General features: G+C 35.0%; 2 protein-coding genes across 2 annotated transcripts; one reads left to right on the forward strand and one right to left on the reverse strand.

Moving 5' to 3' along the window:
* Nucleotides 1-3,350: 3,350 nt before the first annotated feature.
* On the reverse strand, nt 3,351-7,951 carry sla1a (Src like adaptor 1a). The gene is made up of 8 exons (XM_058753736.1): nt 7,790-7,951; nt 7,080-7,179; nt 6,881-6,974; nt 6,601-6,687; nt 5,707-5,810; nt 5,461-5,592; nt 4,642-4,771; nt 3,351-4,553 (listed from the first exon to the last, which is right to left on the reverse strand). The coding sequence occupies exons 2-8, from the start codon at nt 7,144-7,146 to the stop codon at nt 4,349-4,351; spliced, it is 819 nt and encodes a 272-aa protein (XP_058609719.1). The 5' UTR covers nt 7,147-7,179; nt 7,790-7,951; the 3' UTR covers nt 3,351-4,348.
* An 11,458-nt stretch (nt 7,952-19,409) lies between these two features.
* On the forward strand, nt 19,410-24,443 carry ccn4a (cellular communication network factor 4a). The gene is made up of 5 exons (XM_058753593.1): nt 19,410-19,637; nt 21,363-21,654; nt 21,912-22,166; nt 23,103-23,296; nt 23,710-24,443. The coding sequence occupies exons 1-5, from the start codon at nt 19,590-19,592 to the stop codon at nt 24,007-24,009; spliced, it is 1,089 nt and encodes a 362-aa protein (XP_058609576.1). The 5' UTR covers nt 19,410-19,589; the 3' UTR covers nt 24,010-24,443.
* Nucleotides 24,444-24,537: the final 94 nt, after the last annotated feature.

A 24,537-nucleotide genomic window follows, 5' to 3' on the forward strand; every position in this document is an offset into this window, starting at 1 on the left:
GTTTTACTGATCACATAGAAAATAACTTTTATGGGCATCTATTATTCATCCTTTCATTTTAAAACGTTTTTTTTTTTTTTGTGATCTGTCACTTGCAGACATGAGACGTGACTTATCTGCTATGATACTTTTTAAATAGCATTGCATGAGAGACATGTATTTGTGGCTTTTCAAATAAAAGGGTGTCAGAGCCAACACTTTATAGCTACTTGACAAAGACTGCAGTCTGAGTATGACTCTCTCCATCTCATTTACACTATCTATACATGACAAAATAAACGGAAGCTGTATATAAATTGGGCAAAGCACAAAACTGCATGTAAATATAATTTTTAGTCTATACGCTCAAGCTTTTAAACAGTTTGTCAAATCTTTGTTGTGACAACACATAGCCTGTTCATTCAATTTACTTTGCTATGTTTTAAGATATTTTAACATGAAAATACACAGCTTCATGTGTAAAAGATATCCTCCCATCATAAAAAGCATTTTCAAGCACCTTTAAAGGGGAATCCAACCTGTTTAATTTTTCATAGTACGCCAGGGTCCATCCTAAGGTTTAGACAGCTGGGCTGGAGGCTAAATTACATCAAACATATTATGTTCAATGACACAAAGTTCAACACTGGCTCTATTCTTATTCACAGTCAAAGGAAGAGCAGACGTGTGCATGTTTTTATAATCAAAGACCTAAACCGCCACATACTGCTTTTGGTGTTTTGCTTGATCCCGAGACCTGTTAGATCATTACACAGATGTTAGAGATGTTACCACAGCAGAAAAGAAGAGGTCTTTATCTTCATCTACCACATCCATCCCATCTGAAGGAAACCTGCCCTTGGGGTGCAGCTCTAGCTACCAACTGTTTAGGAACAAATTCCAGAAGCAGCTCTACCAATCTTAAAACTACTACAATGATAATATCTAATGCTAGAGCAGCATTAGTTGTTGTTTCAGAAGCCTAAATGTGAGATAACATGCTTTTCTTTGGCTTGCTATATCAGAAATATCTGTCTCAGACATGCATCCTTCTGGCCATGTGTTCACTGGCAGTGAGTATCATGGTTTCAGATTTACCTTTGATCTGAATCTTTGATCTCCTCCCACCTTTGGCATGGTATGTTTAACACATGCTATTTGCATTTTGACCTCTTTAAATTGTCAGCCTATACAGATTTTTGGCAACAATTTTAGAAGATCAGTTGAGATCACTCACTGATAAACTGACAACTGTAAATTACCATGTCCATTAAAGTGGCAGCAGGAGAGGGTCTGTAATATATATATATATACATATATATACATGTGTGTGTGTGTGTGTGTGTGACCCTGGACCACAAAACCAGTCTTAAGTGTAAATTTTTCCAAATTGAGATTTATACATCATCTGCTGAATAAAAGCTGAAATAAATAAGCTTTCCATCGATGTATGGTTTGTTAGGATCGGACAATATTTGGCTAAGATACAACTATTTGAAAATCTGGAATCTGAGGGTGCAAAAAAATCTAAATATTGAGAAAATCGCCTTTAAAGTTGTCCAAATGAAGTTCTTAGAAATGCATATTACTAATCAAAACGATGTTTATATATATTTACAGTAGTAAATTTACAAAATATCTTCATGGAACATGATCTTTACTTAATATACTAATGATTTTTGGCATAAAAGAAAAATCTATAATTTTGACCCATAGAGTGTATTTTTGGCTGTTGCTACAAATATACCCCAGCGACTTAAGACTGGTTTTGTGGGCCAGGGTCACACACACACACACACACACACACACACACACATACATATATATATATATATATATATATATATATATATATATATATATATATATATATATATATATATAATTTTTTTTTTTGGTCCCACTTTATATTAGGTGGCCTTAACTACTATGTACTTACATTTAAATTAATCATTTGGTACAATGCACTTATTGTGTACATACATGTTTTTACATTGTACTTATATTTTTAAAAATACCTATATGTAATTACATCTGTAATACATTTTTGTACTTATATTTAGAATTACACTGTTGACCCATCCCTTACACCTTAACCCACCCTTAAACCTACCCATACCACCAAACCTGTCCCTAACCTTACCCGTATCCCACATCCCACCTCAATAGCAGCAAAAGTGTTTTGCAATACAGTATGAACAAAAAAAAGTACATTTTACTTATTCTTTGGTGTAAGTACATAGTAGTTAAGGCCACCTAATATAAAGTGTGACCCATCTGTTTTGTTTTTTTACATCAAACCAACCATGTGTGCACTACCAAATGTGAGCTCCATATGCTTTTATACAACCTATGTGTCACAAAACACAGAAAATGCTTGTTCATAATGCATACTTACCCAATCAAGTGCAATCTGATGAAACAGCAAGCACAAGGCTATTTTTAGGTTCTTGTGGCTTTCTTCAACTAGTTTAGCTGACCACGTGAGAGGTAGTTGTGATCTTTCCATAAAACAAGCTGAGCTGTACAACACAAGGGTATAGTGTTGGCTTTTGTGTAGAAGGTTAAATCTGTTTATTTTGTGGGAAAGTAAGCAAAACTACTTGTTTGTATACTGGAATTACCCAGATTCAGACGCATAAACATGTGAAATGCTCATTTAGATAATCACAATCTGTCAGTGTGAATCAAACCATCCTCTCTTTCAGCCAGCTGACTGAAACATCCTGTGAATGCTGTGAATAAACACATTATAATGTGAACCATCTATAAGTTCATTATTTACTAAAACTACAACTGTAGTACATCTGTTGAATTGTCTAAATTAAACATTCAATGTTGGATACATCATAAAAGTTTCAGAATTTAGGGGAAATGTTTTTGATTGACATTAAAACCATGTCACAGTTATTGCAAAATCTCCTATATTTGCTGAATATTTAATGGTAATGCAATTTTTGTGCGAACTGAAATGTCACAGCCATTGAGAAATGACTATTACATTTATTGCAACAATAAACAGCGCCATTAGATGGTGAAAGGTTAGTGTAATCATTAGTCTTTAATCTAATGTCTTTGTTTCAGCTCTCTTTACGGCCTGCTTGTGTTGCATGAGCTAAATGTTTGATAGGAATAAATGTCTCTAATTAACACTCCATATGGTTACCATTAAGATTTCACTGCAATGCACTGTATGAACACAACATGAGCCAAACAAAGCCATGATATTAAGTGCTTGTTTGTGTGGCTGTTTAGATACAGAGGCTTAATGTTCTGCACTGCAGTTCAGATGTGAAATATTAAACAGTTACCATTTCCAAAGGTTTTCATGTCCAGAAGAACAATAAACTAAATAACACACTGCAAAAGGAAAGGTTAAAATATAAGAGAAAGTCTCCCATCTCTCATTCTTTTAATTAAACATGCCACCTACTAGTTTAAAGAAAGAAAACAGTGGCTCTTTGATAAAGACATACTGTATGTACATTAAATTATAAGTGCTTATGAATTTACACACACCCACAAATATTCATAAAAGGTTAAGTCAAGTATTGCTATAAACTTGTTCCTGTAACATTCTGTTGCTGCATTATTTAGTAACATTTTGGCTTCAGTGTTTTTAAAGAAGAAACTGTGCTTCATAGTGAAGTTCAAAAGTAAAAAAAAAAAAAAAAAAAGCATGCTCTTCTTTGGTGCTTGGCTACATAAAGTAAATCAAGAAAAAAGTAGTGTGTCAACATTTTTCTTGATTTACTTTAATAGTGAAGTTTAATAGTGAAATTTCATATATTGCTAAGAATCTAATGTCTCACCACTGAGAATAATTGGAATTTACAAAAAAAATACTCAAAAGTAAAACATCCAAACACACTACAGTAAATGTGAACAACCATCGTGAAAAAAAAATCACTTTTTTCTATTTGATTTTAGGGTGAAATTTATGGAAGCCAGTTTCCATCACAGAATTTAAAAAAAAGGTAACTGTCTTTTTATCTCACAGTTTTGACTGACTGACAAACTGATCTCACTGAGAATTCAGAATTATGAGACATAAACTCATAATTCTGAGAAAAAAAGTCAGAATTGTAAGATAAAAATTTGCAATTACTTTTTTCATTTTTATTCCATGGCACAAACAACAAAAAACAGGATTATGAGATGTTAAATCAGAATTCTGAGAAAAAAAGTCAGAATTGTGAAATGTAAACGTAGAATTGTGAGATGTAAACTCAGAAGTGTCAGAAACGGCTTCCATAGAAAAGTGACCTGGGCATGTATGTGAAAGATTCGCTTAACCCAGTGCAAAAATATTACAGTCCATAGCAATGTGTTGGTTAAAATTAAAATATTAAAAGTCTGCGCTCATGAGCTAATAGTCCTCATCTTCATTCATATTACTGTGGTCAGGCATCACGTAGACAGACTTGCTCTTCTTCTTTCGGCCTTTGGCGTTCTCTAGCTCAGATACTGATGTTAAAGATAGATAGGCGGCTATACTGCTCCTCACACCGTAGCTCATCATGTTATCTTTGCTGTCTGCATTATCCAGCTCGCTTGGGCTCATCAGCTGTGACCTATTCATGTGGAGACATACCAGTCATTCTATACAAGCTCAGCAAATGGAGAAAATGTATAGCAGGATCTAAAAAGACACAGACGTACTTATTCACTTTCTTCCAATCCAAGTTACGGCGCATTACCACAGGAGGCACTTCCTGGGTTGTGCTCGGGGCAGGGCTGGACAGAGCCAGACACGGAACGCTGAGAACACAACATATTCCATCCGATGAGTCTGAGGAAAAACCACAACATTAGCATTAATGCACTGTAAAAATGTTTAACGGTAAAAAACTCTGAAAATGCTACAGTAAAAACCTGTTAAATGGTTAACGGTAAAAGCCCGTAAACTGACATTCCCAGAATTCCCTGCGTTGCATTTCAAATTTTGTTTGAATTTGATGATTTTTCTTTGAAATAACTATGTTTCTTCTTAGTTTTTTCTTATCAGTTATGTTTATTAGGGTTGTATGTTACATCTAATGTTGTTAAATTAATGTCTATTGTATATTTAAGTTTAATGAGTCTCTGATGATGTTTAGTGCTTGTGTGAATGGCACTGTGCACCTTCTATATATGTTATTATTTAAAAGCTGTTTGTGATGGGCTTTGGTTCATCATGTGACTTTCTCATCACCACCTGCATTTGGTGGTTATCAGTGTATTTTAAAGGTCCAAAACAGATTTTAGTACTTCAATAGGTTGGTATATTAACATTATATCAGTTAATGAAATTACGGTATTTAACTGTAAATTTAAATTAAAACCTAAAATGTTGTTACCGTATTTTTTACAGTAGAATTCCGGCAACCACAGCTGTCGGTTTTTTACCGTAAATTTTACAGATTTTTTTTTTTACAGTGTGTATCACATACTCATTTCACATTACAAGCAGAACATCATAGTTCTGTCTTAAGCTCTCACCAGAGTAGTGACTGACCATGTCCTCCAGACACTGAAAGGTAAGCCGTGGGGAGATGTAGTACCAGCTATTAGTCAGACGGAATATTTTATAGTGCTTTATGGTCCTGTGTCTCACAGAGAGAGAATATACACCTGCAGGGAACAGCATTTATGATCGCAATGTCTTTTTCACTTGCACTAACACTTATCGCTGGAAAACTTTCTGTGGTTAATATGCAACAGCAGAAGACACTTCCAGGCACTTACCTCTTTCTCTCGGACTTTCTCTAATAAGGAATGATCCAACACTGTTACCAGGCAATGACAAAAGCTCTTCTGCCTTCTGTCTGCTAATCCCCTCAAACAGCCATCTTTAGAAACATGAGGAAATAATGTTAACAACTGAAAACAATGACTTCACAATTCAGTATAAATGAAGGTCTTATATAAATAACAATGTTCTCTGTGAATAAATGTTTACTGGTTTTCACATGATATGGTTTATAAACTGTATGCAATCAAATCAAAAGATGTTCACTATTATTCAAAAGTTTTTGGTCAGTATTTATTTATTTCTTTTTTTAAAGAAATTATTAGCATTCAGCAAGGACGTATTAAGCAAATGTGACAGTAAAGACGTTAATCATGTTAAAAATATATATTGTTTCAAATAAATGCTCTTTTTTTAAAAACTTTCTATTAATCAAAGAATCCTGAAAAAAGGTGTTATGTTTTTGACAAAAGCGGCACAACTGTCTTCAACAATGGTAATAATAAAAAAATATTTATTCAGCAGCAAATCATTATATTAGAATGATTTCTGAAGGATCATGTGACAATGAGAATTAATTTAATTAACAGAAAATTATTTAAAATTGCAATAATATTTCACAACATTACTGTTTTACTGTATTTTGATCAAATACATTTTTGAGATTTCATTTGGAAAGAAAAAAAACAAACTTACCGACCCCAAACTTTTGAATGGTACTATAAATAACAAATTAATATTCTGGAAAAAAGATTCCAGGAAATTGTCTCTAGCGTCATTTATCATTCAGTACTTATTGTTTTCTGTCCAGATGTTATTTTGAATTTAGGAATATATTTTTAGGATCATCATGAAACATAAATCAATGAGGATAATTAGTCTAAAATTACCCATGATAAACCTTTGCCACATAATTACTTGGAATGTAATTCTCAGTTCCTGTTTGAAGAGAACGGACTTTCCACCAGCAACCATCTCTGTAAAGCATTGACGAGTAAATAAAAAGTCATTTTATGGGTTGCATGCGTATACATATACAGTATGTGTATATTAATATTAATTCAAATAAAAATGAAATACGCATTTCACAAACTGCTGATGCATTATATATTAGCAGGCATTTATTATTATAGCATCAAACACATTGTATTTCACTGAAAGAACACTTACTCGGAGAGACCTTTGAGTTTCTCCCCTATCCTAAAGATCGGTTCACTAATGTCTCGACATGGGTAATCAGAGAGCACCACAAGACTGTCACAGTCTGTAAATGTAGATTAATAAACAGTATAAATAATGTCAAAGACCCACATTAATACATATTTAAGCATCAGACTTCCCATACAGCAGGTGACGAACCATAGCTTACCTTTGAACATGGTGTCAAAGTTGTTAGGCTCTGGGTTAGTCTTTTCCTGCCTCATCACATTGCCCATGATGGCTGTTTAGAGGCCGCAGCTCTACAGATGCTGGAATGTTAAATGTGCATTTCAGTATGAGTTTTGCGTCTGATAGACCAACCGCTAATGCAACAACTGTTTTAATTTTGCAACTTCCTCTCAGCTAATGTGTTATCTCTACCAAAAAATAGAACAGGGAAGCTGCGGACAGCCCAAGACTAACACTATTTTCCACGAAACTTCTTCCTGACAATGTCAGTATTTAACTTGCATTTCTACAGTGCAAACAAAAAGTTGAGTATATGCGCCATTGAACTTTTATTTTTATTATGGTTATTTACTTACCTTTTTAAAACATGTGGAAAATTTAATCATAGCCATAAATTGCCTTGTTTGTTTGGGTCTCATCACTTAGGCCTTTAACCAAACCTCAACATGACGTCTAAATTTTGACATAAATGCATAGAAGTGGTATGTGCATATTTTTTTATTTCTCATAAATTCTTAATGTAATATTTTGTAAACATCATAAATCAAACCATGCATAGAGGGAGATTACTGGAAGTAACTACTGGAAGCATCCTTACACTTGACACTCTTTCTCCCTGCAGCGAAACACCGTATAAATGTCAAAACTCCTAGCATATTTGTGCTAGGCACATAAATTAAGTTTTCTTACCTCTCACTTGAAGCAGTTAAATATCCATGTTTCCTCCAGAGGGCAAAGCTTCAGTTCTGGTTGGCTGCTCCCAATAAAGTTGAAGCAGGTGGTTCAGAGTAAAGAAATACTGCCCTGGTAAGAAGTAAGAGCAGTTGTGTTGTGAGTGGCCTGCTCTGCTCTGTAAGCTTATCTAAACTGAGCACTGGTCTACTGAAAACAGCACATAGCCACATACTTCCTCTGGTAAAATGAGGAAGAGTTCCCTAACCTTGTCTTCCTTCATCCCCTCAATGTGCACCAACAGAAATGATTACACATTCTTAATGCAAATAAAAATACAGTACAGCAAACCATTTTTTATTGCAAATAAGTACAGTTTGCAATTCTTGCATTGAGCTTTATGATTTGAACGCGTGATTTTGCTGCTCTCAGTATCATAGAGTGCTCAAATGGGTGTTGTGCAACTTCCTGTGTATGGCATTAGTGGGTTAATGTCTGGGTGTGAGTTCGTCTAGATGTGCGAGTTTCTGTCTCAGAAGTATAACACATATAGCTACAAATTAAAATGGCTTTAATGATACAAAATGTAGTGATAAACATTAGCCTTTTAGCGTTAGCCTTAGGGTTTTTATTAGCTTTTTTAAAGTTTTCATATGACCCTGCAGATCCACCTATATGATTTACAATAAAAAGTGGCTACACAACTGAGAATTTAGCATTTGTCCTCCAAATAAGAGGCCATTTTTGTACATTTTTAGACATCAGCTGGAAAAAAGGAAGTGTGTCTGTTCATGCATGAGTGTTTATGCATTCCACATGCTACTAATACATGTGAAAAATTAACACTATACAACCATCCCAATGTGTTAGTGGGGACCAAACCTTACGCCTCTGGAGACCTGCAATATACAATAAACTCCATTTATAATTAAGTTTTACAGCTGATGATGCAAACTGCAAAATGCTTAAGGTGTGCATTCATTTTACTACATTGAAATCACCACCATATCAACCAGTTGAATTCTTTGGACTGCAAAACTAAAAGATACGTGACAGATGACTTGAGAGTGTTTCTGCTTTCTAAATGCCCCTTATTGTGCCGTGCTATGAATATTCAACTAGCTGCTGGCTCTGTCCAAGTACCTCATTTTCTCTGAGACTTGAACTTCTCTTATTTTTATAGTTTCATTACTTTGTTATTAGCATAAACACATAAAATTAAATAAACAGAGTTAAATACGTTAATAGCTTTTACCGGTTTAAACACACTTTTAAACTGTTTTTGAAGAAGTTGATACCTGAAACAACATTTGAATTTGTTGTCAGCCTGACTGCCATGACCTTTCAGTCACATTGTTTCCTGTGCATTTTCAGTTTTAGACAGGTCACAGGATTCATTACCGCTGATGCAGTCATCAAAGTTTTAAATAGAATAAATAAAGCATAAAAGATCAGGTCAGGAGAACTGTCCAATTTTTTACGCACTGGGGTAAACATATAAGCTCAAAACTGTTAAAGCCTAAAAAGATGTGTTCAACAAAATAAATTTGTGATATGATACATTAAGTATCTTGAGTATGCTTGACTGATCTGGTTCAGACTCATATGTCATTGTCTTCACAACCGGAATGCACCAGCAAAAGTATGGATAAAGTGTCAAAGTCATATCTGGCCAAAAACATATTTCAATGATTGTAAAAGTATTCACATTTAATTGTGCAAGTATAAAATAATATGAAATTCCATTTCTGCTGATTATTCAATGCGGAAAACTGATTTTATGTCCTTGGAGTTTTGAACAGATTAAAGTGCAGTTGTGTCTCTTTTCTAATTTTCATAAAGCATCATAATTGGATGAGCAGAAACAGAGGAGGATTACAAAGTTCAGCTCTATCATCACGTGGAGACAACACTTAATCTCGTCATTAATTCGCACTATTTGCTTCGTTACTTTTCTGTATGCTCAACATGATAATTAGCCTAAACCCTAAAAATGATCATGCTGTAGAAAATGCATTTCCAAAGGCTTAGTTGTGGCTTACATTTTAATGTCCTTTTCCATTGAAAAATATGTGCACTTTTTACTTTTTGACAGGGAATTGGAATCAAAAATGTTCTGGGTGATCTCAGTCTGGGAAAGCCATCAGTGCTGTTCTACTGATCAGCTGCATATTATCCACTCACTTCTCACCCATCTAAACTTGATTAATTGCCAAAAGCTACAAACCAACTGATGCCAATACCACAAATATGACTCTCTAATTACATGATAATCATTTTAATTTAAACTCAACAAAAAGTCTACTGATTTAGCCTACTTGAGAAGCACTAGGACATGGAATTAACTTTTTTGTAATTAACTATTTTGATAGTCCCATTAACACGTTCTGCTGACTATAAGTAACGCTGCACCTTTTAGAGTGTTAGTAGAGTATTAGCAGACTGTAAGGGTTAGGGTTAGATTAAGTTGACATTTACTTACGAAAGTTATTTATCGTCAATAGAATGTTTGTTGGGAGACAATCACAACAAAGAGTTAGCAGATATTAAGCAGACAGTCTACTAATACCAAAGTCCCTTTAAGGCTATAGTCTTTGCTAATACTCTAATAAGAGTTCATTGACATGTAGGTGCAAAGTTACTTATTGTCAGCAGAATGTTCAAAAGGGACCATATATACAGTATATAGTTAATCAGTTCATCTCTCTCTCATAAGTAACGCTGTAAAGTCTGATTCATTCAAGTAAATTGATTCATCCTAAATGGTCATCTCTCTTTCACAGTTATTTGTAGCATTAGACCGTCCAATTTGTCTTAAAAAAAATTAAAGGGTTAACAAGTCAATGTACTTATTGTTTTCAGCTAGACTATATAAATTAGGATGTTTGAATTGTATTTATTGTAAATTAACCTGTTCAACTTTGAACCCCTTATTTTTTATACCTATACCAGCAAAACGTCTCTGAGTAAATTATTGTATATATAGCCTAATTAATATTGGATAGTTTTTACTTATAAAACATTTAATGCCCATACTTACACAAGTTAGCCATTCATAGTAAAGCTAACTATTTTTTAATTTTTAATTTTTTTATAATAGTTAGCTTTTGATAACACGCATTAACTTTGCAAGCTACAGTTTAAAGTAGTTTTTAGTGTTAATGTCTTTTTATAATTTTCTGCGAGGCATAATAGGATTGGTTAATGCCTGCAAAACTAGGCTGACCACAGCAGATATGGGCCCCTCATGTAAACTGCATGCAGCCACAATGCATGTAGACTTGAGTGGAAACTCTGACATAGAAGAGGGTGATTAAGTCACAGTGCAAATTAAGCATTGTGGGTATAACATCACGCTGCACACAGTTAGATGGAACTCAGCAGACGCAGCAGTACTAAGGCAGAAACACGTGGCAGAGCTCTGTTAGCCAGGTCTAATGACTCCGAGCTGTCTCACAGTAACAGGCTGCCTCGAGCAAAAACAAAACTACAGCCATCCTGCGGTGAATGAAGCCGTTTTTAAATAGATTCAAAGGACAAGGTCATGTTATTTACATCAAATATTCCCAAATGTTCATCTGCATTTAAGACTGCCCTTAATCAATTTTTAGTGCAAAAACAGATACGGAAGAAAAACATGCACGTTTAAATAAGGCATATACCTAATTTTTTGATTATGGGACTACAATTACTTAAACTGCCTGTAGGTGGATCATTCCTGTTATGCATTAGCTTTTGAAGTCTGTTTTGAGCATTTCTGTGCAGGCAGACTTTCATAAATATGCTCTTTGTAAACTCACATGCTTCAACTTTATTATTTATAGCTTGATTATTTACACAGTGGAAAGGCAATATGAAAGAACTTAACAGGATGTAAATAATGAGCGAAAGTCAACATTGCTGAGCCAGGGATTGGCATGGGGGTGTTAATTCAGATTTTTCCCTCTTCTTTTAATATTATCATCTAGCAGGACAGAATGTTTGAGATTAACAAACTGCTACAAAATTCATCAGATCCACTATGTTTCTGCTGTTGATTTTCCATAAAAGTTTATGTCTCTTAGTGGAGGACAATGTCTTTGAGAAACAGGATGGTTGCAAAACCCCTTGCAAATGTGGGCCCTGGATTTTGGGACATGAAAGTTGTCTTAATAAATCTGCAGATTTGTATGTTAGAAGCACATTGTGATACTTCGTAGTGAACTTATTTTGAACTCATTCACTTAATTGTCCTATCATGTTCAAATAAAATGTTGATTTTATCCAGTATATTAAGGCATAATGAGGATGTAGTTCATGTCAGGAAAGACCTAAGCATCATTCTTTGAAAAGCAGCTAACAGAACACTGGTATTCATTTCTATTTTTGACCATTGACCACTTTTTGACTTCATCCATTAAATATAACAGAGGTATAATTGTGTTAATGAGATGTATTCCACCCAATGCAAATGTTGCCTAAACACACACAATTTTTGCAAGAGCAATAATAGTTGAACAGGCCATTTGTGTGTCTGCCTCTCTTTAACCTGCAGTGTTAACAAGAATATAGAGTTTACAATGAAACCTTTGATTTAGAGCAGCTACAAATGATGTATTGTCAGTTTTGATCTACAATAGTTTGTTTCTTTTGAATTAAACCAACACCTGTCATATGTAAATTAATTGTTTTTACATATTCCAGAATACTGACTAGCCACAAGGCTTCAGAGAGGCTGAACCAGAGTGAATAGCCAGAGTCTCTAGTGCTGTGATCCTTATAATAACAGATACATTAAGATAATATCTGTGGCCTAATCCAGGACTTAGAGATGGTCTGATTTATGTTAACTTGCATTTATTGAAAACACTGGCACAGGTCTATTAATGACTTTCAATGCCTCTGTGGAATACTTGATTCTGATTGGTCAGTCATGCCATTCAGCAGTTTGATATTTCCTAATATTCTCCATTGTCCACGGCAGCATTATAAATCGGATTGCTCATGATTAGCTACTTTCATGCATCACACTGTGGGCTTAATTTCAGCTTTCAACCTTCACTATCACAAAAAAGAAAAAAGAAAAAAACACTATTTGCTCATTATCCCGAACACTGACATACTCTGTCTGGATTTATTTTGTGCTAATGACTGACTGTACATTATTATTCCTACATTAACATCTGTGTATTTCCGTGTTTCTATGCCAGTATTCTTGCCTTGGTCTCAATTATTTTGGGCTGTGTGGAACTTTAGCACTTAATCTCTGCGTTAACAGATGGTGATTTTCTCAAAATGAGGAACTAAATAGTATTTAGGAGTTAAGTGATGTCTTGTTTAGACTGTGGGAGCCAAAACCACTCACACTGTTGTACAATCATGTCCTCTGGAACTGGCTAAACATTTCAGTCTGCATCTGGAACTGGACAGAGGAAAAATCCAAACAGAAGCATTGCACGGTTGCCAGGGCTATTAAAATCAGAAAGGCCATCTTTCAGATCAGATCTAAAATGAGGACCGAAACAAAGCAAGCTCTATCATTTGGCTGAAGTGCATGGTGTGAGCTAAAAAAGTGATATGTGGCTGAATTTGACCATACATGGATGGAAAGAGTGAATTCCTTGGATAGGGAAACACTGAGCAATGTGGCCAGTTGCCGCATTTTTGCATTCCTATAATTTTTTATTGGATTGTGACATGCAATACATTAAATAGCAGTTATATTTTAGCCAGTGCAACATATGTTTACATTGCTATCTTACATTGCCATTTATAAGGTTTGTGGGTAAAAGTACTTGAAGATACTGTCAACAATCATATTCAATTCAATTCAAGTTTATTTGTATAGCGCTTTTCACGATGCAAATCGTTGCAAAGCAGCTTTACAGAAAATTTAAGTTTCTACATTATATTTAGTAATAGCTGTTCCTCACATAAAGTTGTCATATGGCTTCAGAAGACACAAATTGTATGAACTAACTTTGATGATTTATGAGCATGTTTTTTGTATCATGTTTAAATCTTGAAAGTTTTTGTAATTTTTTTGTAACTGTAAATGAGTTAAGATTGTGTGTTTGACTCAAAATTTGAAAAACACTCTTTGTGAACCCAAAAAAACCCATTGTTTTATTTTAGGACTAGATACTGAACACTGACTGTTTCGGTGTATTGTCTATGGTGTCTTTCTTGTCCTAAGTTTTTGGAGCGTAATTTACAAATAAATGAATAAAAACAGAGACTGTTTTCTCTTTGTGCAGATCAGCTCATTCAGTGCTTTGACTAACGGTGTCCATAAACGGAAAAGGATGTGAATATCTATTGACAATCTGTCCAAATATTTAACTCTGCAAACAAACAATTATGGTAGTTATAAAGGGGTGATTCTGGTAAAAATATTATTTTGGCAAAGTTACTGAAAGCAAAGAAAGTGCTACTTTAAACAGCTTTATTTATTTTCCATGAATACCAAACACTTGACTCAGGAAAATCTTAAAAATCAGGCCTTGAGAACTGAGACTTGTCTCAGTCATCAAGCTCTAAATAAGAAAATTTTAAACCAATAAATTCATTCAAGATGCATCCCAGTGAATGGATTTAAAACAGAATTACATGTAAATATTTACTTCACCTTTGCCCGTGAAAATGTTATTTCATGAGTTTGCCTGCCCATCCAGTCTTAATAGTTAATGGTAACTACCTTGGCTTGTTGTCCTCGATGGAGACTCAAACTGATTTCAGGTCAACACATTCCTGTTGTCACTCTCTGACATTATATCTCACACATCATCAGTGTGCAGTTCAGTGGGCTTGACTATAAATTCACTATTTACTGGAAAATTGCACTGGGTTCTGCAGGTGTTTTTAGTAAACAAATATCCTAACCACATTAAAAGGGTGGAATGAGCAGTAAAAGTCTGATGACATAGAGATAAAAGCAGTAAAAGAGACTCACATTATGAAGGGTCTTATTATGAGATAGACTGACAGGTTAACCCACTGTTCTCCACTGGTTTTGCTTTAGGGCCTAGATTTTATATCCTCACCCTCAGGTCCATCAGTTCACATCTTGAGAAATGTTTGTAAGAAACAAATTCATCAAGATGCTTTTTTTAAATTCAAACCGTCATTTCCAGACAAGATACAAGTCCATTATCCATAATAATGCTTCCTCCAGTGAAAAAGCCCATCCCGTGTTGTCCTCTCAAAAATCTCAAAATCCACCAACATATTTGTTTAGAACTCTTTCTGCTTGTAAATGGTGCTTGATCTGTGCATATTTCTCTCCTCATTCAGACGAGACAACCAGTGATAGGAATAACGGCGTTATAAATAAGGCAGCGGCTATTTGCACTAAGTGTAAATAGCAATAGTTGCTGTTTACACTAAGTGCAAATAGCAATCGATGCTATTTACAGTAAGTGCAAATAGCATATTTTCTTAGCGATAGATACTATTTACACTAAGCGCAAATAGCGATGGATTCTATTTACACTATGTTAAAATAGCAAGATTTTCTGCTATTTATGCTACTTATTGCAAATAGTGGCAATTATCTGCGCCTCGGTATTGTAGTACATTATAAAACAGCACGCAATAATAACATATCGAGTGTAAATTCTAGTTTTAATTCAAATTAGGCTATTAAATGGATGCCACCTTATTGGGGCAATAAAGCCCTCCCTAACCCTATCCGATACTTTATTTTCAACTTTTTTGATTGTTTCCTTAATTTTTATTGAAAATAAATGCCTTTCGAACTCGGGTCGATCGCGTCAAAAAGCACACGCCTTACCATCTACGCCACTGAAACTGATGTTGATCAAATGTCTTTTTGAATTTTTGACTATCCGGAGTTAGTGTGAATAGCCTTTGCCAACAAGGCGGGTTATTTGCACTAAAGTGTAAATAGACACTCCGTATAAATAAACGGCGTTACTAACGGCGTTATTTTTTTCAGAAACGACGATTAATCAAACGAATTACTGTTTCCCCCGTTAGAACGCCGTTACCATTACTGACAATAAAATGTGGCGTTACTATAATTTATTATAATATTATTATAATTTTATTTTTCAGTTCATCGGAATGGATGCGCAGTGTAGCTGTATTTGACGTACCATAAACTCTAGTGTGAAGGCGCACGGCTCGCCGTCGCTTTGTCTCACACACGCAAAGGAAGATACAGAGCGAGAGAGTCTTACATAACATGCAGAACTGATACATGTAAACGATATTTTTTGTTGTATTTTCCTGTCAAAATAACGGAGTTCCTTTTGGAATTCTTCAACTTTTAAGAACTGCCGGTTTCTCTGGTAGTGGGCGGAACTAATGCGCAAACGACAATCTCATTGGCTGGCGCTCACCTATTATCGTCCTTCTTTTGATTTCAGCAAATCAATTCGAGCGAACGCAGTCAACGTGATTAATATTCATGAACCCAGCAGCTCATTAATCCTTAGTGCGTTTAATATTGTTATTAGTAGTAGAATTCGTAGTGATTTTATCTTATAAATTTTTCCACCTTTTTTATAGAAACACCAAACAATATCTTAAGCAGCACCACCACCTGTCTTAAGTTCAGTCAACATGACAAATATGCATTCATACATGGTTATTCTAATTACTAAAGTTCTATCATCATATAATGCTAAATTGTCATATTATAATGCTTGACTGACTGATGCTAAGTGTCAGTAGATAAATAGTGTAGATTAATGTACAATGTTTTATAATAATAATTTATTCTATTTAGTGTCCATTTCATTAATTTAACATATTTAATATTGGGGGCATCCAAGTTATTTGACATTTGAATTTTTTTTTTTTTTAAGTAATGCAATAGTTACTTTCCCTGATAATTAGTTGTAATATAATGATGTAACTCAGTTACTAACTCAGTTACTATTTGTGAGAAGTAACTAGTAACTATAACTAATTACTTTTTTTAAGTAACATGCCCAACACTGGAGACAACTGGAAAATGCAATAGCCTATTATGTATAGAGGACTCGTATATTAGCCTGAAGCAGCAGTTTGAAGTTAAAATGTCAGGCTAAATTTCTCTAAACCTTTTCTGACGAGGAAACAAACTCATCTACATCTTGGATAGCTCGAAGATGAGGAAGTTTCTCTTTAATATAACCTTGAGCTACATAGGCCCAGAACTTGTTATATGCTAATTAATGTTATATGCTAAAAGGCTCCAACCCACTCGCTAAAAGAGGAAATTGTAATTTCTCCTTTTAGCATTTAACATGTTAATCAATTGGAAGCAACACTGGGCCAAATATTGGAGTATAAAGCATGTTTTGAAAAATTAAGAGAAATGTACCACTCATTTTTTTTTTTTTTTCTTTCTTTTTTAGAGTCTAAAAGTAACTTTAATAAAACACATTAGAGCTGTTGGGAATCTAATATGTCAGGACAAAAAGTACAGTGTTTTGCTGTTTAACTCTCTTTTGGGTGCAGGGGTTATGCCATCATAGCTTCAGTGCCAGTACTAGCTCTATGTGGTCCAATGGACTGTGGCTTTCTCCCATGCTTTGTTGGCTTTGGCATCCAACCTAGATTCTCTGCCTCATCTAAACCTGGCAATCTGGTGCAAGCCAAAAAGGAAAGTGCAGATCTACTGTGCCCTTTATCATTTTGGTATATGTGTGTGTTTTATATTCACTTTTATGAGAACAAATAAAAATCGAATTGACTTTTATAGTTGCTGTTTGGACATGTTATTTAGCAGATGCTTTTTATCTAAAGTGAATTAAACTGGTCCCCATCTATTTATCTATTACTGTTTTAAGTGCATCTAAGCAAGGGTGAAAATACCTGGCAAAGGGATTGTTAAAAGGTCTTTAATAGGAGAAAGGCTTTGCTTGATGCTCAATGATTTGGGTTCACAGTTTAAATTATTATTTTATTATCATAAATCAATGTTACCTGAATAAAACTCAGAAATGAAGAATGAGCTGACACAAAATAAAGATCATTTTAATTATCTATGTTTATCTTTTCCTTTTAATGCAAATTATTTGACTCAAAGCCAATGTTCAGTGGAATCTGAGTTTTCAAATAGAACACACTGTTATTGTTCACATTGCTCATGCTGGGATGACAAATGAGCTGTCACTAGAAAAAAATGAGATATGACTGGACATTTAATCATAAGCAATCAGAGAAAAAGAATGCAAAGAATTTTAAGTGACCTGTCTGTTCCCCTCTTTGTACTGTAAAGGTTTTCCCCCATGTCTAGAAAGGGTTTCCTATTTTGATTGACTTTGAAGGCACAGCGAATTTCCTAAGTGGATTTTGACTTCTCAGAATGTTTTGATCATAATGAGGCAAAAAGCTTAAGGCAGTCTTATGAGGGCTTTGTGCTGTATTTGACTTAAAAACACAAGATTGGAAATGCTGTTTTGATTTAGCTGATGTACATCACTATCTATTGTGTTCATTTATCTTCTGTGACTTTTTCTCTCTTTACTCTCTTTCTCACAAAGGATGCTATATCAGGTGTCACTTGAGAATGAGAGTTTATATCATGTTTAACTTTACACCCATATATTACAATTCATCCTCTTAAAAGGGTAAAATGCACTTTCCTTTCGGAGCAGAACTACAATTACTCTCAGATCTTTAAGTTGAGCATGCCCGCACCTGCCTATTCTTAAAAACTAACACACTTCACTGACTATGCCAGCAAGTTAGTAACCTTTGTGTAGCTCTGTGTTAGAAATAACAGCCTCTTTGTTCTCACGTGTTCATTAGTCTTTCTGCCTGGTACAGTAGGCTATTTCCAGAGAATAAAGCATCACAAAGCAATTGGCTTTCAGCTACGTAGACATTGTAAAAAGTTCATTCCATTTAGTCAAATAAAGGCATTTATTGACAAGAAACAATGATGTCAGTGTGGTTATGATTTCCATCTGAACATCAGGTGGCATAAAGTGCTATTTAAACTCAAGTCTACTTTAAAGAGACCATATTAACTGGTCAGTTTCACACAGATATACAGATATAACAATGTTTTCTAATGTATTCCCCAGAGACATGAAACAGGCTACAGCACTCTTCAGGGAAAACTGAGTGATATTTGAACTTCAGAATGGCATTTTGTAGACTATGCCAAAGTGAAATCTATTAGGTATATCAGGGTATGAAAAGAGCAAAGGAACTTTTTGCTCTCTTTCTGTTTAAGCCCAATCCAATCTTTATTTTTTCTTAGAGAGGATAGTTCTCACAGAGAAAGGCAAAATGTGCTTCCGTGCTTTAGGGTACGAATTATGGAGCTCGTGTTTGAGCCATGTTTATATGACTCTTTGTATGTATCTACGTTTAACCCCAAAAATGACAGAAGTCAGAGCTGCAATATATCGACGCTCGCCAACAAAATTTACGGTTAGGCGATGGGGTAACCATAGCAACATCTTGCTGCGCTTTATCGACAAAACTCAGTATTTTTTTTTATTACACATTATTACACATTGCACATATGCTATAACAACTATGTCACAAAAACCTTTTTTTAAAAATGACAAAAGACCATTTGGACGCAATTGCACGCGCATCTAACCATACTGACTTATAAAGTCAACCTCAAATTCTAGTTTGGCCAAATCACGTGATCAATTCCTTGCCTGCGGTCGGTTTGTCCTTGGCTCTGACGTCTTTAAGGATCCTGAGTATGAAAACTTTACAGCAGCAGTATCAAAGTGTGTGTGTGTGAGAGAGTGTGTGTGTGCTTCCCTCAGCTCACTAAATGAATGGATCCTGCTCGCGTATGGGCGATTTTTCAAGAATCATCTAATTCTGGATTCAATGCATTTATCACTCGGGATCAGTGATGACTTGGCTTCTGATGTGGGTTCTACTATTTGCTTGTGTACCACAGGTAACAAATATTTTTGTTTATTTATTTATTTTAATATAGTAGGCTATCTAAATTATTAGGTGAAATAATACATAAGCAAAACACCACACTTACAGTTTAATTTAAAACAGGAGACTGTTTTAACATGCGTTGGAAAACTGTATTTTTGACCTATACTACTATTACTATACTACCATTTATAATAAATAATAGCCTATTTTCTTTGCATTAACACTGTAAAAGTTGCTTGGTGCCTGCATCTAAAATTTTCAATTGAAATATTTAATGTGCTCTGTAAAATGAAAAGAAAACAATCCATTTCATAATCCTATTCTTTAAATATATTCTACTTTTTAGTAAAGTGAAAATGAGACACCTTATCAGAGATTGGTAACGTAACAGTATTTGCATCAGTAACTCTAACCCCCGTCTATTCCACATTAAATTCATACCAAATTCATACTCATAGCTTGAGTAATTAAAATTGAAATGCGCTATAGATTATCATTTAATTATATGTGACCGGCATTTGTAACAAATGACCTCATGTTTCACGCATTTGAGGAATGCAATTCCTTAACAACAAATTTAATGTGTGAGAGTATACTGCCGCCCTGTGGACAGAAATAAACATGTTTGTCAAAATGCATATATTTATAGTGAAGTCCTTTATTGGGTTGACCCATTTGAAACTCTTTAAAGCTGAGTTCACTCCATTATGTCTTTGAACATGACAGCCACCCTCTTTGATACTTAGAACTGTCACCCAGAGGGCATACTTATCCTGCTTTAAATTTATGCAACTTTAGCTGTCTCTTCCATCTTCCATATCTGCTGCTTATCTTACACAGGTTAAAGAGGTCAAAGGTTATGATGCCCTACTTTGTGTGTGGTGTGTTACTTAAGTCTGTTGCCACGTCAGTCAGTCATCTTGTTAATCAAACCTGAGGGCCTGAAGCAGTCGACTTTATGTGCCTAAATCATTTATCAACATGATCTGTCATCCAAAACCTCATTATTTACATCAGTTTAAACATTTAGATACCTACCATAAAATAAAAAGTGACTGATGAGGTACAAAGAAAGTGCACTGGAAACCTTAGATTTAATCATATTTAAACTACCCACCCAGCTGTGTTTGTTTCTTGACCTGATGTGCAATGATTATCTAGTACAAAATGAGTCCCATGAGCTGACAGCAAGTCTATAGCTATTATAATTTGATATATGCAGGAAAGTGCAATTAGAACTGGTTCATTACTCTGAGGTATGGGTGATAAATTAAGCTACATTGATTACAAACATAAATGGCATCATAAATTGCGTTTAAAGGTTCAGTTGAAATGTGTTTACATAAAGAACAACAAATTAAGACATTTATCTGATAAAAGCTTGTTTTCCGCCAGGGGATACAAAAATAAAAAGGTTATTGCGACCTTTTATTTTACAATTGTAACTTTTTCTCTCACAATTCTGATATACAGTTCTAGATATATAAAAAACAGAAGTTATCTCAGAATTCAGAGAGATAAAGTCAAAATTGTAAGATGTAAACTCAGAATTACAAGTTTATAACTTGCAATTATAATATATAAACTTAGAATTGTGAGGAAAAAAGTCCCTCTTTATTTTATTATTATTTATTATATCACAATGTCTGTAGCCAGGAGGAATCTTGGAGGGGGGAAAGAATCAAAAGCCTAAATGTGTCATAAACAGGAATCTGTCGGGACTTGTGTCTTACAGATTCACAGAGCGTTTGCCCAGGATTCCTCTAAGATGCTGTCCATACCAGAGCCCGTCGCCCCGGAGCCCTATAATCGCACCCAGCACTGCCAATGGCCCTGCAAATGTCCTAAAACTCCCCCCACCTGTCCACCAGGTGTGAGCTTGATCATGGACGGCTGCAGCTGCTGCAGAGCATGTGCCAAACAGGTGGGGGAGGTTTGCAACGAGAAAGAAAACTGTGACCATCATCGTGGCCTTTACTGTGATTACAGCGCAGACAAGCCTAGGTACGAAAAAGGAGTATGTGCGTGTAAGTGTCCTTGTACTAACACAGCCTTCTTATTAACACTGTGTTCCGGTCTTAGATTAGATTACGATCAAGATTTAAAGGGTGGATTAAGGTGGCGGAACCAAGATAAACCAAGCCAGGGGATGCTGAGCAGAATTATAATACATTCTGTTCACCTTTTAGCACAGCACAACAAATCATATACTTTTCTTGGTAGTGTATCCAGTATGCATTTGATGAACTTGACTTCACTCGTTTTGCTCTTTGTTGCTATCCAGATCTGCCAGGCACTGGCTGTGAGCACAATGGTGTGATCTATCGCAATGGCCAGAGCTTCCAGCCCAATTGCAAATACCAGTGTTTGTGTGTGAATGGGGCGATCGGATGTGTTTCGCTGTGTAATGAGTCTCAGCCTCCCAGGGTTTGGTGCCAGAACCCACGGCGAGTTAAAATCCCCGGCCGCTGCTGTGAGCAGTGGATCTGTGATGAGTCCAGGAGGGGGCGCAAGACAGCACCAAGACACACAGTGGCTGGTAGGCTCTCCAGTGTCTCACAAACTTCCTGCAAATGTCTGGAAACTCATTCTGGGCAAATAATTCGTCAATAATGGTTGGTTTCTATAAACAGAAAAAAACTGGTTAAGACGGTACAGTTTACTTAATACAGATGCTACTTGACAACAGTGAACAAACTAATTAAAACTTACAACAGGAAACATTCTTCTACTCAAAGATAGAAAATTAACAAACAATTATTGTCAGGTTTTCTAATGTCAAAATTTGTGAATTCCAGGCCTCTAAGACTCACGCAAATGTCTATAGTACATATAGCCTACATTTCGTACATTTATATGCTATATTATATATAAAAATTGAAATGTACAGAAGTTTGGGTTTGGATAGATTTTTACTTTTTTATTTATAGAAGTGATCTAAAACACAATAATGCGCTTTGTGTGTGTGTGTGTGTGTGTGTGTGTGTGTGATCTAAACTTTGGGGTTGATAAGATTTTTTAAGATCTCTTATGTTCCTTACGGCTGCATTTATTCAGTCAAAACTACAGTGAAAACAGTAATGCTATGAAGTATTACAATTTAAAAGAGCAGTTTTCTATTTTAATTTTTTTTTTTTTTTAATGCTCATTTATTTCTGTGATGGCAAATCTTAATTAAGAAACATTTCTTATTATAAATGTTATAAATCGTAACTTTATTTCAAGATTCTTTGATGAATAGAAAGTGCAAATGAACAGCATTTATTTTGAAATAGAAATCTTTTGTGACATTGTAAATGTCTTTACTGTAACGTTTGATTTAATTACACATTTACACAATCACATATTAAATTTAATGCATCCTTGCTGAATAAAATTATTAATTTCTTAAAAACCTTACTGACCCCAAGCTTTTGAATGGTAGTATAGAAACTCAGAAATGAGGAAAGCATTCATCGTCTTTGCATTCTTACAGCCCTGTCTAGTGTAAAGGACAACTGGCACAAGAACTGTGTGACCCAGACAACCTCCTGGAGTCCCTGCTCAAAGACCTGCGGCCGTGGAGTGTCTTTACGCATTACTAACAACAACAAGCAGTGTCAGATGGTCAAAGAGAGCAGACTCTGCAGCATCCGGCCTTGCAAAGTGGACATCACAAAACACATCAAGGTTTCAGATTTAGTATCAAATATCAAATTTACATTTGAGAGTGACATGAATGACTATAGTGTATAAAAGGATATGGGTAACACTTTACAATAAAGTGTCATTTGTTAACAAACAATGACCAATACATTTATTACACTATTTATTAATCTTTGTTAATGTTAGTTAATAAAAATAGTTGTTCATTGTTTGTTCATGTTAGTTCACAGTGCATGAAATAATATTAACAAGAACAACTCGTGATTTTAATAATGTATTAGTAAATTCTGAAATTAACATTAATAAATGCGGTAGAAGTATTGTTCATTCTTAGTTCATGTAGTTAACTAATGTGAACTAATGAACCTTATTGTAAAGTGTTACCAGGATATGTTTTGACCCTGTGTCTTTTTGGCCCTTTTTCATCTCTCCACAAGCCTGGAAAGAAGTGCTTGAACATCTACAGGGAAGGAAAGCCACAAAACTTCACTATCTCAGGCTGCACCAGTACAAACACTTACTGGCCCAAGTACTGTGGAGTGTGTACAGATGAACGCTGCTGCATCCCTTACAAATCTAAGACTGTTGAGGTCGACTTTCAGTGCCCGAACGGATCCGGCTTCACCTGGCAGATCATGTGGATTAACGCCTGCTTCTGCAACCTGAGCTGTAAAAACCCCAATGACATATTTACAGATCTAGAACTGTACCATGAGAGAGGTGAGGTTGGAAACTGAGTGTACAAGACCTTGCAGAAAAGTCAATAGAAAGATTTGGGTGAACACCTTTTGTTTTCTTTTCTTGAGCAAGAGTTAATATTTAATTGACCATCATCTTTGGAGGTTTTTTTTTTTTTTGTATTATACGAGACTCTTTTCCTTTTGGAAAAACTGAAATGAACCAATATATCCTAATATATTCTATTTTAAGGCTATGTGGCCTATTGCAACCAAACTGTTCATATATGCGGAGTTATTTCAACCAAGATTATCCCAGTTTTTGTCATATTGCGACAAATCCTTTTGTAAAAATGATGTAAGTATAGCTATGTAAAAAGACAATATCATGTTGACCTCTTTAGTTAAAATCTTTAATTTATACAAAATTTATGTAAAGAAATATATTGCTTTTATGTATTGATAATGTACAGTTTTTGTAATTTCATGCCTTTTTCTACATGTATGCTCTTAAATGACTCTGTAGTCCGTGGAGCAAGGTTTGCTTTATAAAGTTTGGCTTTCCATGTACTAGAACGTTTTAGACCG

The sequence above is a fragment of the Onychostoma macrolepis genome, chromosome 19, assembly GCF_012432095.1.
Source record: "Onychostoma macrolepis isolate SWU-2019 chromosome 19, ASM1243209v1, whole genome shotgun sequence".
NCBI lineage: Eukaryota > Metazoa > Chordata > Actinopteri > Cypriniformes > Cyprinidae > Onychostoma > Onychostoma macrolepis.